Source organism: Sesamum indicum, linkage group LG1 (genome assembly GCF_000512975.1).
Source record: "Sesamum indicum cultivar Zhongzhi No. 13 linkage group LG1, S_indicum_v1.0, whole genome shotgun sequence".
Classification (NCBI taxonomy): Eukaryota; Viridiplantae; Streptophyta; class Magnoliopsida; order Lamiales; family Pedaliaceae; genus Sesamum; species Sesamum indicum.
The window spans coordinates 1,009,381-1,021,593 of record NC_026145.1 but is presented as its reverse complement, the minus strand read 5'-3'; the positions used below and the strand labels follow the sequence as shown (position 1 = coordinate 1,021,593).

Genomic DNA, 12,213 nt, shown 5'->3' with positions numbered 1-12,213 from the left:
TAGTTTGTACATTGCAGCAGAGAGTTACTAGCAGATGGGATTCTGTATGCATCAAGAGAATCACACTACTCTATATTCAAAGCAGCAACACCAAGAATACAACAATTTACCCCCCTATGATTTTTAAATGAATCAATTTACTTCCCTATACAGGGAGATAAATTGCTTCATTTTAAAAAATACAAGAGGATAAATTGCTATATTTTTTTTCATAAGGGGTAATGTGTTCGTATTTAATATCATAGAGGGGTAAATTGCTATTCACCAAATTCCTTTAATATTAATTGTTCAGTTTTAACTCATCATATAATTTTCCGGCTTAAATGCTTTTTAGTCCCCTTATTTGAATCCTTGGTCATTTTCTTTCTAGGGAATCATTTTGGTTTTGCATATTTTTAATTTTGCAGTTTCAGTTACTTTCTTTTCTGGAATTCCCTCTTCTTGCTGGAAAACTGCATGTGCACCTCGCCCAATCTTTTAATATTGAGAAAAAGGTACATCGGCCTTCTCTTTGACAATATCGAGTACATTGTCACTGTAAACACTATAACAATTGGGAGTCGAAACAGACACGCATCGATCTTTATATGGTATGGTTTGAACATCAAAGGTTACAAAAAAATCCAACAAGACGTCAGAAAGTGTTTGATGAGCGCTCGATACTTAAGAGATGGACTAAGAAATGCAGGAATCAGTGCACGATCATCGTGGTTGTGTTCTAAAATAAGTATATTTTTGTAATTCTTCTAAATTTATGATATTTTCTGTCACAATATTTAAATATAAAGTCTTTAATTAAAAAATTATAACATGTGAGTTGCACGTATTATATTTTAGATAGACATGGATCTCGCGACTAATTTTAAGATAAAGTGTTTTTAAATTGGAATTATACACATTATATGAATAAATAAGAGTACTTTTATGCAATAACCTGAAAGTTGTGGGGTCAGAAGTATAATTTTGCAAAAAATATATAAACGAGAGGTGTGATTCCTAGACCACGTGGAACATTTGCTCCCATTCTAACAGGATTTTCTTCAACAAAAAGGACGATCGTTTCACGTCTAAGGATCAATCCACGTACACCAACTGTGTATAATTTTTGCACGCTGCCTTCGGAGCTCAGAACCCTTAGCTGTCAACAATGGCTTCCATGGCCTTCTCCTCAGTTCTGTCAGCGCCTCTGCATAGTTTGGCGCAGGCCAAGCTGCAGTTAAACTCCAATTCTGCTTGTATGGCGTTTCTTGATTTGTCCAATAGAGCAAGTTTTGGCTCGTCGAAATCGACGTTTTTCCGAGATGGGTTCTCGAGTTTATCCCCAATTCTGTCTGGGTTTTCCTTGAAGTCTCGATCTTTTGCTACTGTTTATGCCAGGGCTGCTACTGAGAAGACGATACACGATTTTACTGTCAAGGTAACCTTTTCTTCACCATGTATCGACCTTTGTTCTCCGTATGTTTCTTGCAATTGCAGTGGTTGGTTTGATTGTGCTTTATGAAAGTGAAATTCAGTGGGAAAACAGACCTTGATAAGGAAAAAGAAAACAAAATCGGTCAGTTAGAATGGAGTAAGATTATGCACCCGTAGTTTTGCCTCCCTTTCAGGGGATTTAACTTGTTGATGCTCTTGGGCAAACCAGTGTTTCAGGATAGAGTGATTGGAAATAGTCTTGATTAGGTATAATCATGTTGAGTTGGGTTATTTCGTTTTACCGTTCACATCTGTTTCCAGAATTCAATCAATTTTTGGATTCCATTGAAATGTTTTGATAAAATTGCACCTAATTTTAGGTTCCACTATTACCAATTTGATTGAGTTTGTAAGTTCCTTAAATTATTGGTCCTACGGTGCAAAGAGATTAAAGTTGGTTTCATTTCATCATTTTCTACATTGTAAGTTCCTCAGCTGCGAAAAGTGACTGTAGCAGATCAGGTGGACACTGGTTGCCACACTTATCATAGTTATTTTTTGAACTTTTACGAGCAATTATGGAACCTTTAACATCAAAGGAAATTTGGCGTTCCCCATGTTATGAACTTCCTTTGTAAAGCAAAAGCCCAAGGAATTAACTGCCTGTCGAATATCTATGATACTGATATAAATTTGCACTCTTCAATAGGTGAACAAAAGCACGGTTTTGATCAATGTTTTCCCCTTGTTCTCTTAATTATGATACTGGTTGGAGCATTGATAAGCTACTCTTTCAACTGAACATATTTAATTTCATCTGAGAGATGATAGATTGTTTTGTCAGTTTAAAAATAGTCCTCATGGTTGTTACTGACAACAGGATATTGATGGGAAGGATGTTGCACTTAACAAATTCAAAGGAAGGGTACTTTTAATAGTAAATGTTGCTTCAAGATGGTATATCCTCTCTTCAATCTACATTGAGTTGTCTAATCACTTTATATTTTTATATGATTTTGGTTCTGGCTGTTGTTCTTGAGGCTGCAATTATTGTCGCGAAAGCAACTTGAACTGATTTAGTTAATTGATGTTGAATGCAGTGGTTTGACATCATCAAATTACTCAGAGCTCTCTCATATCTATGAGAAGTACAAAACTCAAGGTGAGATTTTGGTTAATTAATCGAATTAACAGCGTAATTAATTGTGTTCAAGTCATTCTTGAATTTCATCAAATGTACCTAAAGTTCTCTGAGAGTGTTATCTGGGGTTTAATTAAACTATAATTCAACATTAATGCAGGATTTGAAATCTTGGCGTTTCCTTGTAATCAGTTTGGCGGGCAAGAGCCAGGATCAAATTCAGAAATCAAGCAGTTTGCATGTACACGATATAAAGCAGAATTCCCAATTTTTGATAAGGTACTTCTGATTGGTTTTTCCGCTTACACTCTTTGATTACAGTGGTTTAACTCAATTACTAAGACTTAACTAGTGCAGGTTGATGTTAATGGGCCAAATACAGCTCCTGTTTATCAGTTCCTGAAGTCAAATGCTGGAGGGTTTCTCGGTGATTTGATTAAATGGAATTTTGAGAAATTCCTAGTCGACAAAAATGGTAAAGTTGTTGAAAGATATCCACCAACAACTTCCCCTTTCCAAATAGAGGTAAACCTTTTGCCATCATACTTCCTATTCCTAACATTATGTTTAATAGTAATAGAGGATCGTGATCGTCTGAATTTTATGTTTTGATTCTTGACTTCCATTTTCCACCTAAAGACAAAAGGTTTGAATGCCATTTGTAGCTTGAAGTTTCCATAGAATAACAAATGACTGGGAAGCAAAAGGAAACTTCAATAAAGAATGACTTGGAAGCAAAAAATTCAAGTCCTTTCTGGGAAATCATATACGCACCATAATTTTATTTAGCTAAGCGTCTAATCAATGGGTGAATTTCTACTATGGTGATTAGTGGTTTTATCGAATGCACCAAAAATATGTCTCTCATGGATTTCGTTCTTGCTTTAACTACGAACTCCAGAAATGGAAATGAACTCCCTTAACTCCTGTGAATTTGTAGTAAAATTTGCAATATACCCGAAAGGTTACTTCACTAATCCATCTTTTCTTGATCTTTTTTTTTTTTCCCTCTTAATCATTTACTGGATCATCATGAATTCTGCGGTATTTACTGTTCTTCGTCTTTGTTTGCCTGTTGCAGAAAGATATTAAGAAGCTTCTTGCAGCATGAATTCCACATATGTCTACTCCTCTAGGACGAGCTTTTGTATACCAGGATATGTTTTGGATTTATGCTGTCTTATATTGTACATTTTCGTCGGACATTGAATAAATGAGTGATCGGAAAACATTTGAAATTTCTGTTCTACTAGTGTATATATCTTATTTGAAGCCGGATATCAGGATATGTTGTTGATGTTCAATCCAGATTGGTTATTTTTTAGTGATCAGAATGTGTTAAGACCAGTTGGAACTAGTGCAGGGAGTATTTCCAGGAGTTGCAGCGATCCAAGATATGAGGTATTGGTTGGTCAATTGGTCACAGTAACAATTCTTATTTACTCTTAAGAAGTCTAAGATGTTGCTTTTTCACTTCAAAAAGAGAACACTTTCTGTTGAAAATCTTGCTGTTGCAACTTGCAGGAATCAATCCGAATTAATTAGTAGCTCCAGATTAGACTTTTGAATCTCATCTACTTTTTCTTCTCTCTCTCTCTAACTACATATTTCTATTTTCTCCCACTTAATGTAATAATAAAAATGATAAAAAAGAATTTATTTGTAATTTTAAAATAAAATTTTGCACCGATGTATTGCAACTGTGCTACTCAATATTAATTTATGTTAAAATAACAGTTTATTTGGATTAAATAAAGTATTACCAGCTGCCCGACCCCACTGTCAAGACCGATGCAACATATAATACAACATCAAGTTGCTAATATGTATGTCCGTTGTGCGATAATTTAGACTTGCAGATGTAAGAAGGTACATTATTCTATTACAAGTTGACGATGATGTGATCGAGGTAAAAATTAATACTCCAGCTCTTGGAATTAGACATCTCTAACTGATTTTCTTGAAGATTTTTCAAACTGCATCCTGATGGTCTACTCCAACATCCATGGTCATCCTCAACTATGTGCCCTTCAGAAATGCAACATCTCAATCCAATGGAACAAGATCAATCACAAAAACCCTTAACCAAAACAGATCAAGAACAGGAGGAGGATAACTACGACGATGGCTCAGAAAAATGCTCAAGGAGACCATGTTTTCTATCATCAACCATTCTTGAGCCATTGCAATGGCTGCAAATGCTCTCCTCCAGGCTCAACCCCACCTTTGTTCTTGGAGTCATGCTCGTCTACGGCCTCAACCAGGGCTTCTCCGGGTCATTTTTCAAGGTCGTTTCCGACTACTACTGGAAAGATGTCCAGAAGTTGCAACCATCAGCTGTGCAGCTCTTTGTAGGCCTATACTACATTCCATGGGTGATGAAACCCATCTGGGGTCTCTTGACCGATGTTTTTCCGGTGAAAGGGTATCGCCGCAGGCCATATTTTGTGATGGCTGGGATTGTCGGGGCGGTGTCCGCCTTGTCTGTGGCTGCCGGAGGTCAGTTGCCGGTGGTTCTAGCTTTGACTTGTCTGATAGGGGTGACGGCCGGGGTGGCCATTGCAGATGTGACCATAGATGCCTGCATTGCAAGAAATAGTATTGAGATTAGGTCTCTGGCAGCTGACATGCAAAGCCTTTGTGGGTTCTGTTCATCAGCTGGTGCTCTTTTAGGCTACTCCTCCAGTGGTTTTTTTGTTCATCATCTTGGAGCTCAGGTCTTTTAATATTTGTTCATCATTCATATGTTGCTTAGGAACACTAAATATATACATACATGAATGTTTTTTCACACTAAAATTTTCACATATTCTGTAGGTTGCATTGGGGATTTTAGCAATTCCACCAGCTACCCTAATTGTGCTTGGCTTTGTGATCTATGAGCTGAGAACAACTGATGACCTTCATGTCCAAAAGAACAAGGTTAGAACTAATCAAATTTCCACTTCATGTATACAAGTCACATGTATATATATTTGAAATGAAACGTACGGTAAGTTACTGATCTGAGATGAGGGAACTGAATTCGAATAATTGACGCTACTATATATAACATGAAAATCATAAACAACTACTAACTAGTTTCGTGCTGTATCGATTAGTTCATTTATAATCCTCTTTCCCCGTAAATAATTATTACAACATATATAAGAGATCTAACTAGCCACTAACTATAAGAATCTAAAAAAAAATGCATTATCGAAGCAAAGCACATGTTTGTTCTTGTTTGAAAAAGCTATGTACAGAGTTGGGATGTGGGCAGTGACTACTGGGCGAGGGGGCTTTTACCAAACCCCACATTCTTGTTGGTTCTTGATTATTAGACTTGAAGAATGTGAATACATATTCTTTTTAATATGTCCAGCCAATTTTATTTTAATTTTTTATTTTTCGTCCTATATCTTAAAGTCGAGATCATTTTGTAAAAAATTGTCCGCCCCACCGTTGTAGATATTGTTATTCATGATTGATTCGATTTAAGAACATGAGAGGTAATTAGTACTGAAATTTTGACCTGTACTGTAATTTTCGGACAGACTTTTTACTTTCATTCAACAGTGTGAAAGCTGGAATTAGTGCTACTTTAATAGTTGCAACTGCTGCAAGAACTATGTCCCAATATGTAATTAAGTTCAGTTTTATGTTTGCAGTCAACAGAAAAGCTGAGAGAAGCTGTGAAGGGGATGTTGAGAACCATACAATTCCCACAGGTGTGGAAGCCTTCACTCTATATGTACTTATCTTTAGCCCTAAGCATCAGCACCCATGAAGGCCAATTCTACTGGTATACCGATCCCAAAGCCGGCCCTGCGTTCTCCAAGGTACACGTATACACCCTTGGTGAAGGAGCGATAGTCGATATGTGATGCTTGAGTTGCTGTATGGTTTAATAATTTACGTTATTTTCATTCGCTGTCCAATATCTTGATTAATAACCATGTGAAACTTCCCAATCCGTTGGTACAGGAATTTGTCGGGATGATCTACGCAATAGGTGCAATGGCCTCGATAGTTGGAGTGATCATCTACCACAAAACTCTCAGGAACTACCCTTTCAGGGCCTTGCTCTGCTTTGCACAAATCCTGTACGGCGTATCAGGGATGCTCGATCTCGTGTTTATTCTGCGATGGAACTTAGCCCTTGGAGTCCCAGATTACGTCTTTGTAGTAATGGAAGAATGCGTTTCACGGATCGTGGGCAAAGTCCGGTGGATGCCTATGATAGTCTTGAGCTCACAACTATGTCCTTTGGGCATCGAGGGCACATTCTTTGCACTCTTGATGTGCATCGACAGTCTTGGTTCGCTCACCGCCAAATGGGGTGGGGGAGTGGTTCTTCATCTCTTGAACGTAACCAGGACCGATTTCAAGAACCTGTGGCTCTCAGTGTTGATCAGAAACATACTCAGACTTTCGACGTTGGGGTTGGTTTTTCTAGTACCAAACGCCGATCCCTCTGAGGTTCTAATCCCACCGGATGTCTTGACAAAAAACAATGGTAAAAATATGGACGAGGAGGAGAGCATACAAATGGTCCCATTGAATAAGAAGCCACAAGATTGAGTTTTTTTATGTTTAAGTACTATGACATTGTTTTGTATTGTACAAAAAATTTACTTGTAGATCAATGATAAAAGCCCCTCTCATGCATATGGTACTTGTAATAAAGTTGGTATTCCATGATTATTATTTTTATTAGAATAAATTACAACGAGCTCTCTGAAATTTGTCATAATTATAAATACTTTAAAAAATTATTAATATCTCCCTAAAATTATGCTGTATAAAAATATATTTTTTAAATATATTGATATGGCGAATTTTATATCTTTAACATATATTAAATGCAAATACGACGTCAACAATAATAATTTCTTTGGTAATACCCATTAAATCCTCTACCCTAAGTTGGTATTTTATTTGATATTTTACTTTATATATGTGTGTCATATTTACTTATATATTTAATGAAATATTCTTTTACATATAATATAAGTATAAAATAAAATATTAATTTAAAATAAAATATTAATTTAAAATAAAATATCGATTTAAAATAAAAAATTTGAAACTGTTTTAATATGTCTAATTAAAACAGGAAGTTACTTATGTTAAAAAAATAAATTACATTGACACCTCACGAAGTTAGGCTAAAAACACAAACACCTCCCGTTCTTTATAAAATAACAATTATATCCCTTAAGGTTATAATTGTAATTACATTACACCTTCTAGTCGAAAGCAATATTTATACAAGCATTCTCTAAAAAAATATTACACTAACGCCCCTTGAAGGTGTAATTGCTATTTTACAAAAGATATGGGTGTTTGTATAATTTAATTTAATCTTGGGGGTGTTAATATAATTTACCCTTATTTTAAATGATAGAACCTTTTCAATACTTGTGGGCCTCATTTTGCAATTTTTGTCTCTTGTAAGGACATTGAAATAAAATTTTAGTTGATATACATTGTAAATTAAAATAGTGGTAAAAGTATTATTTTTATTTAATTATTAATAATTTCAGTTTTTTTTTCTTTTTCTGATATTGACGAGATTGCCCTCAACTCCGTAGTCCGTCATCCGCCCAGCCAAAAATAGCTTTTGTCTGACACTTTAGTCCTACTCCCTTTTTCACACACCACACGCACTGAAGGATTCTCTCTGCCGCTTGCTGCTGATCTTCTTGTTCCTTCAGAATGGTAATGCTTTCCTCTACATGAGCTTGTCTATGTAGTTTTATATGTCTATAAACACATACAAACTTCACCTTTTTTTTTTCTTTTTTCTTTTTGGTTTTTTTCTGTTTCTGGGTTCGTTAGGGTTTGCTTTCTGTGGGTCTAGAAAGAATTCCCGAACCCTTTTTTCTTTTTTTTGTTTTTGCTATTTTTTCTTTCTTATTCACTTTATTGGAAATTGAATTTCGTGTTTCATGTCCAATTAAGGCGGGCACATGATTTTTCTTAATTTATTTTTTGCTAATTTGAGCAGCCGATGATGTGAAATTATGAAATCCAAGCTCTTCAATGATTACTACGTTTTTTCTTACATGATAGACTATTACTTGTTTATCTGCTTTTTACTGTTAATAAAACATTTTGGCCCTTTTGTTTTATTGTTGTTTGAGTATTTCTACGAAAGACGGGATATTTAGTAGACCTTTTTTTATTTTCATTTTATGCAAAGTTTTATTACTAGTGCACAAGGGAGACCTGACTCTCTTTCAAGACTCTTTGGGTTCTGAGGCATTTGGTATTGTGTTATCGTTTTGAAAAAGTGAAGTTATGTTATTGCTTCAATGGGCTGTCTAGTGGAGTATAAGTATGTTGCAGCTTCAGTTGTTTGATGTTTTCTTTTGGAAAATATGATCAACATTAGATAACTTCGTGAAAAGATTTCGAGTGACACTTGTAGATAATTTATGATTTTTACTTCTGTGGTTTCTTCTATGCAGTCTAATAGGCACACTATTATTCTCATGCAAACATCTCAGCACAGAGCGACTCGTACTTTCATGGATTATGAGTCAATCAGTCAAGCAATGGATGGTATGCCGTATGCTTTTACTCCTTACAAGTCTCTGACTGTTGGATTTATGCATATTGTTGTTGTTGCATGAATGTATAAATCGTGATTCGTGGCTTTTGTTGGCTGCTTGACGTAAGCACACTAAAGCAATTATGTGTCATATGAAGTCATCTTGATGAGATGCTGGTTTTCTCGCTGTCAAACAACATAAATTGCATTTATGCGTCCTTGAGAAATTTGTTTTCTGACATCTTCTGACGACACGTGTCACGGTTTCCGCAATTTGCTTTTTGCTGAACTGGTTGTTGATTTGCTAACCATGGAATCATCCATTTCTTCGGCAGCAATGTAGTGAAGGATGTTGGAAGGATTTTAGACTATTGCGGTAGTGCTTTTGGAGGAATGAAGTTCCTATTATGTCAGAGAATCTTCTACTAAACATTAATTTCATATAGAAAATGAGATAAAGTAGACAGTTTTATCCTATGCTCATAAGTTGGTGCTTTTGAAGGACTGTAATTCATATAATGTTTCAAAAGAAATGTGAGAGAGAGGTGATATTAGAAAAAATAATAATAAGTGCTATCTGTTAACTTTTATACAGTATGAGCCATGCAAGATAACTGATATACAAACAGATAAATTTTGCTGTAGTTGTGGTTTGTTTATATTTGGATCTCCAAAGATTGCTTGAGGTGTGCTTGAGCTTCACTGGATATTCTATATTTTGGTTTGTATTTTGTTGAGTTCCAATTCACAGCTAATCCTATGAGGATACTTTCTGCATCAGGAGGAGAAGAATATACCAATACATACTTTCTTTCCCCTAATTTTCTGTCAATAATGCGCGTGTTTTGTCTCTTGAGACCGGTGCAGTTAAGGATACTAAACAATCATTACAACCAGAAAAAATCAGAAAAACTAAGTGCCTTTGAAGTAAAATGCCATCTTGCTGTCCGTACAAGGATTGGAATTCATGATGGTTCAACACTCTTATGTTTCTTGCCTCACATAAATTGTAACGGTTTCTGCAGGAATATGTGGACTATATGAACGTAAACTCAAGGAGCTAAATCCAGCCTTGAGAAATATCACATATGATATCTTGGATCTTTACAATTTCATTGACGGACTTGCTGATATGAGCGCCTTAGTGTAAACTTCATCCCTTTCTCTCTCTAAACACACATAGACTCGCAATATACATATCTTTTTAGTCCTCCAATAATAGAATTTGTTGTCTTTCCCTGTTGGTATAAGTTTCCACTGCCTATGTAATTTCAAAGGGCAATCTTGTGCCACACTTTTTTGCATCTAGGATGAATTTAATCTTTGAAATTCAGGCGGATTTCTCTCAGTTTCCTCTCCGGACATGCTATTGAGTTCCAGTAAGCTATCAATCATGCAATCTCATTGACTGTTGTCCTTTTGCAGCTATGATCACTCAATCCAGGCTTACCTACCATATGATCGACAATGGATCAAGCAGAGGACATTACAACACTTGAAGAAACTGGCTCATTAGTTTCTACCATTGAGATAAATGTCTAAATTGGGATATTGTAGTGAAGACTGGAATTTGTCTAGTTGGACCATCCACCATTCCAGTCCTCCGTTTTGAAACTTTTCTATCTCATATTTCCTTCTTGTGGAAATACAATGACGCTAGTGGCATTTGACCTCGTCTAGTATCGTGTTGCTACCTAAGCACTTTGGTAACTTTGCATCACCTCCTTGAGAGTTGCTCCTGTTGGCATCATCTCTAGCCTCAATGCATAAAGTATTGTGTATTTTTAAGCCCATGTTTCTTGAACAAGTTCACTCTGTCCCTTGGGATTGGAATGTTTATCAGTCTATCTTAGATGTTATGTTAGAGTAAATGTACTGCTTTTGAACCGTGGAAAGATGGTCATTAGTTATGCACATTTCTTGCTTTATGATAATAATTTCCTGTGTAAGAATTCTAAGCTCTCAAATTATGGAAAAATCAAGCTATTAAAGCGAATAAAATAGTGTGGATGACAAAATCACAATCGAATAGCAAGAATTGATCATAACTTTTCACATTAGGGGAGAACAAATCAGAACAAGCCTTGTGTTTTTTCTTTCTGAAGATTGATAAATAGACGAGGAATAACAGGATGTTTATTTTTGAGTATATGATAAATGGTTAGAGCCCAGTTGGATGAAATGTGAAAGAGATAAATGTGGGATAAACTCGTACTATACTATTACACTGGAAGGCCGATGAAGCCACAATCTGATGGATTATTGGCATACTGTCATTTTTTTGGTAGCAAACTATAAATATAAGGGTCAGCTCAGTCCATTCTTATGGGGCTTTGTGAACTGTCTTTAAATAATTTTAATTTTTTTCAACCAAATATATTACCTATGGTGAATTAAATTGGTTTTATTTTTTGTATAAATTTAGGAACAAAGTTGTATGACAGATTCAGGATTAACAAGTTTCTCTTAATGCAAAAGGAAAAGAATAATAAGAAATAAGAAAAAAGGTAAATCTCCTGACCCGGAATTTTAATACAGGTCGGGGGCTCCGATTCGGTTCTAGGTAAAAGGACTTTCGCCTCTCCTCGTTCTTTCGCCTCTCCTCGTTCTTGTGTTGGCTTAAGACACTCTAAACTCTCACAATCAGAAAATTTCTTCTCTCCAACAGATCCATTCCACTCTCTCCCCAGTACGCTCCCTCTCTCTCTCTCTCTCTCTCTCTCCACGGTTGCATTTATATTGTTTGTTTATCGTACTTTCTCGTGGGCTTTTAGGACAAAAACGTATTAATTTTGTAGGGGAATTAAGGGAAATAGGATAAACCAAGAAACAGGGGTTTTAGCGTCTGAAAAATCAAGTATTGAAGTTGAGTAAAGAGCCCTTTTCTTGTTTTTTGATAAATAACTCTGGTGTGTGCACATTTTTGTGTAATTGCTGCTCCGAGACTGTATTTCTGGAGCAAATTCGTAATTTTATGGGTGAACTCTTAAAGTTCTGCCTCATGTTGTAGTGTAGTTATGATTTGTAAATGCGTGGAATACTTCTTTTTTTTTTTATTTTATTCGGTTTATAACTTGGGGTTTCTTGAAGTTCTTGTTCTTTACCCCCCCCCCCCCCCCCC

At 35.8% G+C, this 12,213-nt stretch overlaps 4 protein-coding genes across 4 annotated transcripts in view; all 4 read left to right on the top strand.

Annotated features, from left to right (window-relative positions):
* Window positions 1,012–3,911, top strand: LOC105164488 (phospholipid hydroperoxide glutathione peroxidase 1, chloroplastic). Its single transcript, XM_011083169.2, has 6 exons — window positions 1,012–1,417; window positions 2,294–2,370; window positions 2,514–2,575; window positions 2,715–2,833; window positions 2,912–3,079; window positions 3,636–3,911. Exons 1-6 carry the CDS (start codon window positions 1,148–1,150, stop codon window positions 3,663–3,665), a joined length of 726 nt encoding a protein of 241 aa, XP_011081471.1. The 5' UTR covers window positions 1,012–1,147; the 3' UTR covers window positions 3,666–3,911.
* Window positions 4,235–7,195, top strand: LOC105164417 (probable folate-biopterin transporter 6). The gene is made up of 4 exons (XM_011083094.2): window positions 4,235–5,271; window positions 5,372–5,476; window positions 6,205–6,375; window positions 6,521–7,195. The coding sequence occupies exons 1-4, from the start codon at window positions 4,576–4,578 to the stop codon at window positions 7,115–7,117; spliced, it is 1,569 nt and encodes a 522-aa protein (XP_011081396.1). The 5' UTR covers window positions 4,235–4,575; the 3' UTR covers window positions 7,118–7,195.
* On the top strand, window positions 8,122–10,963 carry LOC105164272 (enhancer of rudimentary homolog). Its single transcript, XM_011082994.2, has 4 exons — window positions 8,122–8,257; window positions 9,010–9,103; window positions 10,118–10,238; window positions 10,518–10,963. The coding sequence occupies exons 1-4, from the start codon at window positions 8,255–8,257 to the stop codon at window positions 10,606–10,608; spliced, it is 309 nt and encodes a 102-aa protein (XP_011081296.1). The 5' UTR covers window positions 8,122–8,254; the 3' UTR covers window positions 10,609–10,963.
* The window catches only part of LOC105164128 (protein RRC1), a 9,640-nt gene continuing 9,053 nt past the window's right edge, over window positions 11,627–12,213 (top strand). The window contains exon 1 of the mRNA XM_011082745.2: window positions 11,627–11,781. The gene's annotated coding sequence lies outside the window, so the exon portion shown is untranslated. The remainder of the gene's footprint in view (window positions 11,782–12,213) is intronic.

Excerpts from the sequence above, each read along its gene's own strand:
- LOC105164272 (XM_011082994.2), top strand. Across the intron at positions 9,104-10,117 it reads AATCAGTCAAGCAATGGATG|GAATATGTGGACTATATGAA; the intron begins GTATGCCGTATG and ends CGGTTTCTGCAG. Across the intron at positions 10,239-10,517 it reads GCTGATATGAGCGCCTTAGT|CTATGATCACTCAATCCAGG; the intron begins GTAAACTTCATC and ends GTCCTTTTGCAG.
- LOC105164488 (XM_011083169.2), top strand. The coding sequence starts at position 1,148 with ATGGCTTCCATGGCCTTCTCCTCAGTTCTGTCAGCGCCTCTGCATAGT. Across the intron at positions 1,418-2,293 it reads TACACGATTTTACTGTCAAG|GATATTGATGGGAAGGATGT; the intron begins GTAACCTTTTCT and ends TACTGACAACAG. Across the intron at positions 2,834-2,911 it reads AATTCCCAATTTTTGATAAG|GTTGATGTTAATGGGCCAAA; the intron begins GTACTTCTGATT and ends TAACTAGTGCAG.
- LOC105164417 (XM_011083094.2), top strand. The coding sequence starts at position 4,576 with ATGTGCCCTTCAGAAATGCAACATCTCAATCCAATGGAACAAGATCAA. Across the intron at positions 5,477-6,204 it reads TTCATGTCCAAAAGAACAAG|TCAACAGAAAAGCTGAGAGA; the intron begins GTTAGAACTAAT and ends TTATGTTTGCAG. Across the intron at positions 6,376-6,520 it reads CCGGCCCTGCGTTCTCCAAG|GAATTTGTCGGGATGATCTA; the intron begins GTACACGTATAC and ends CCGTTGGTACAG.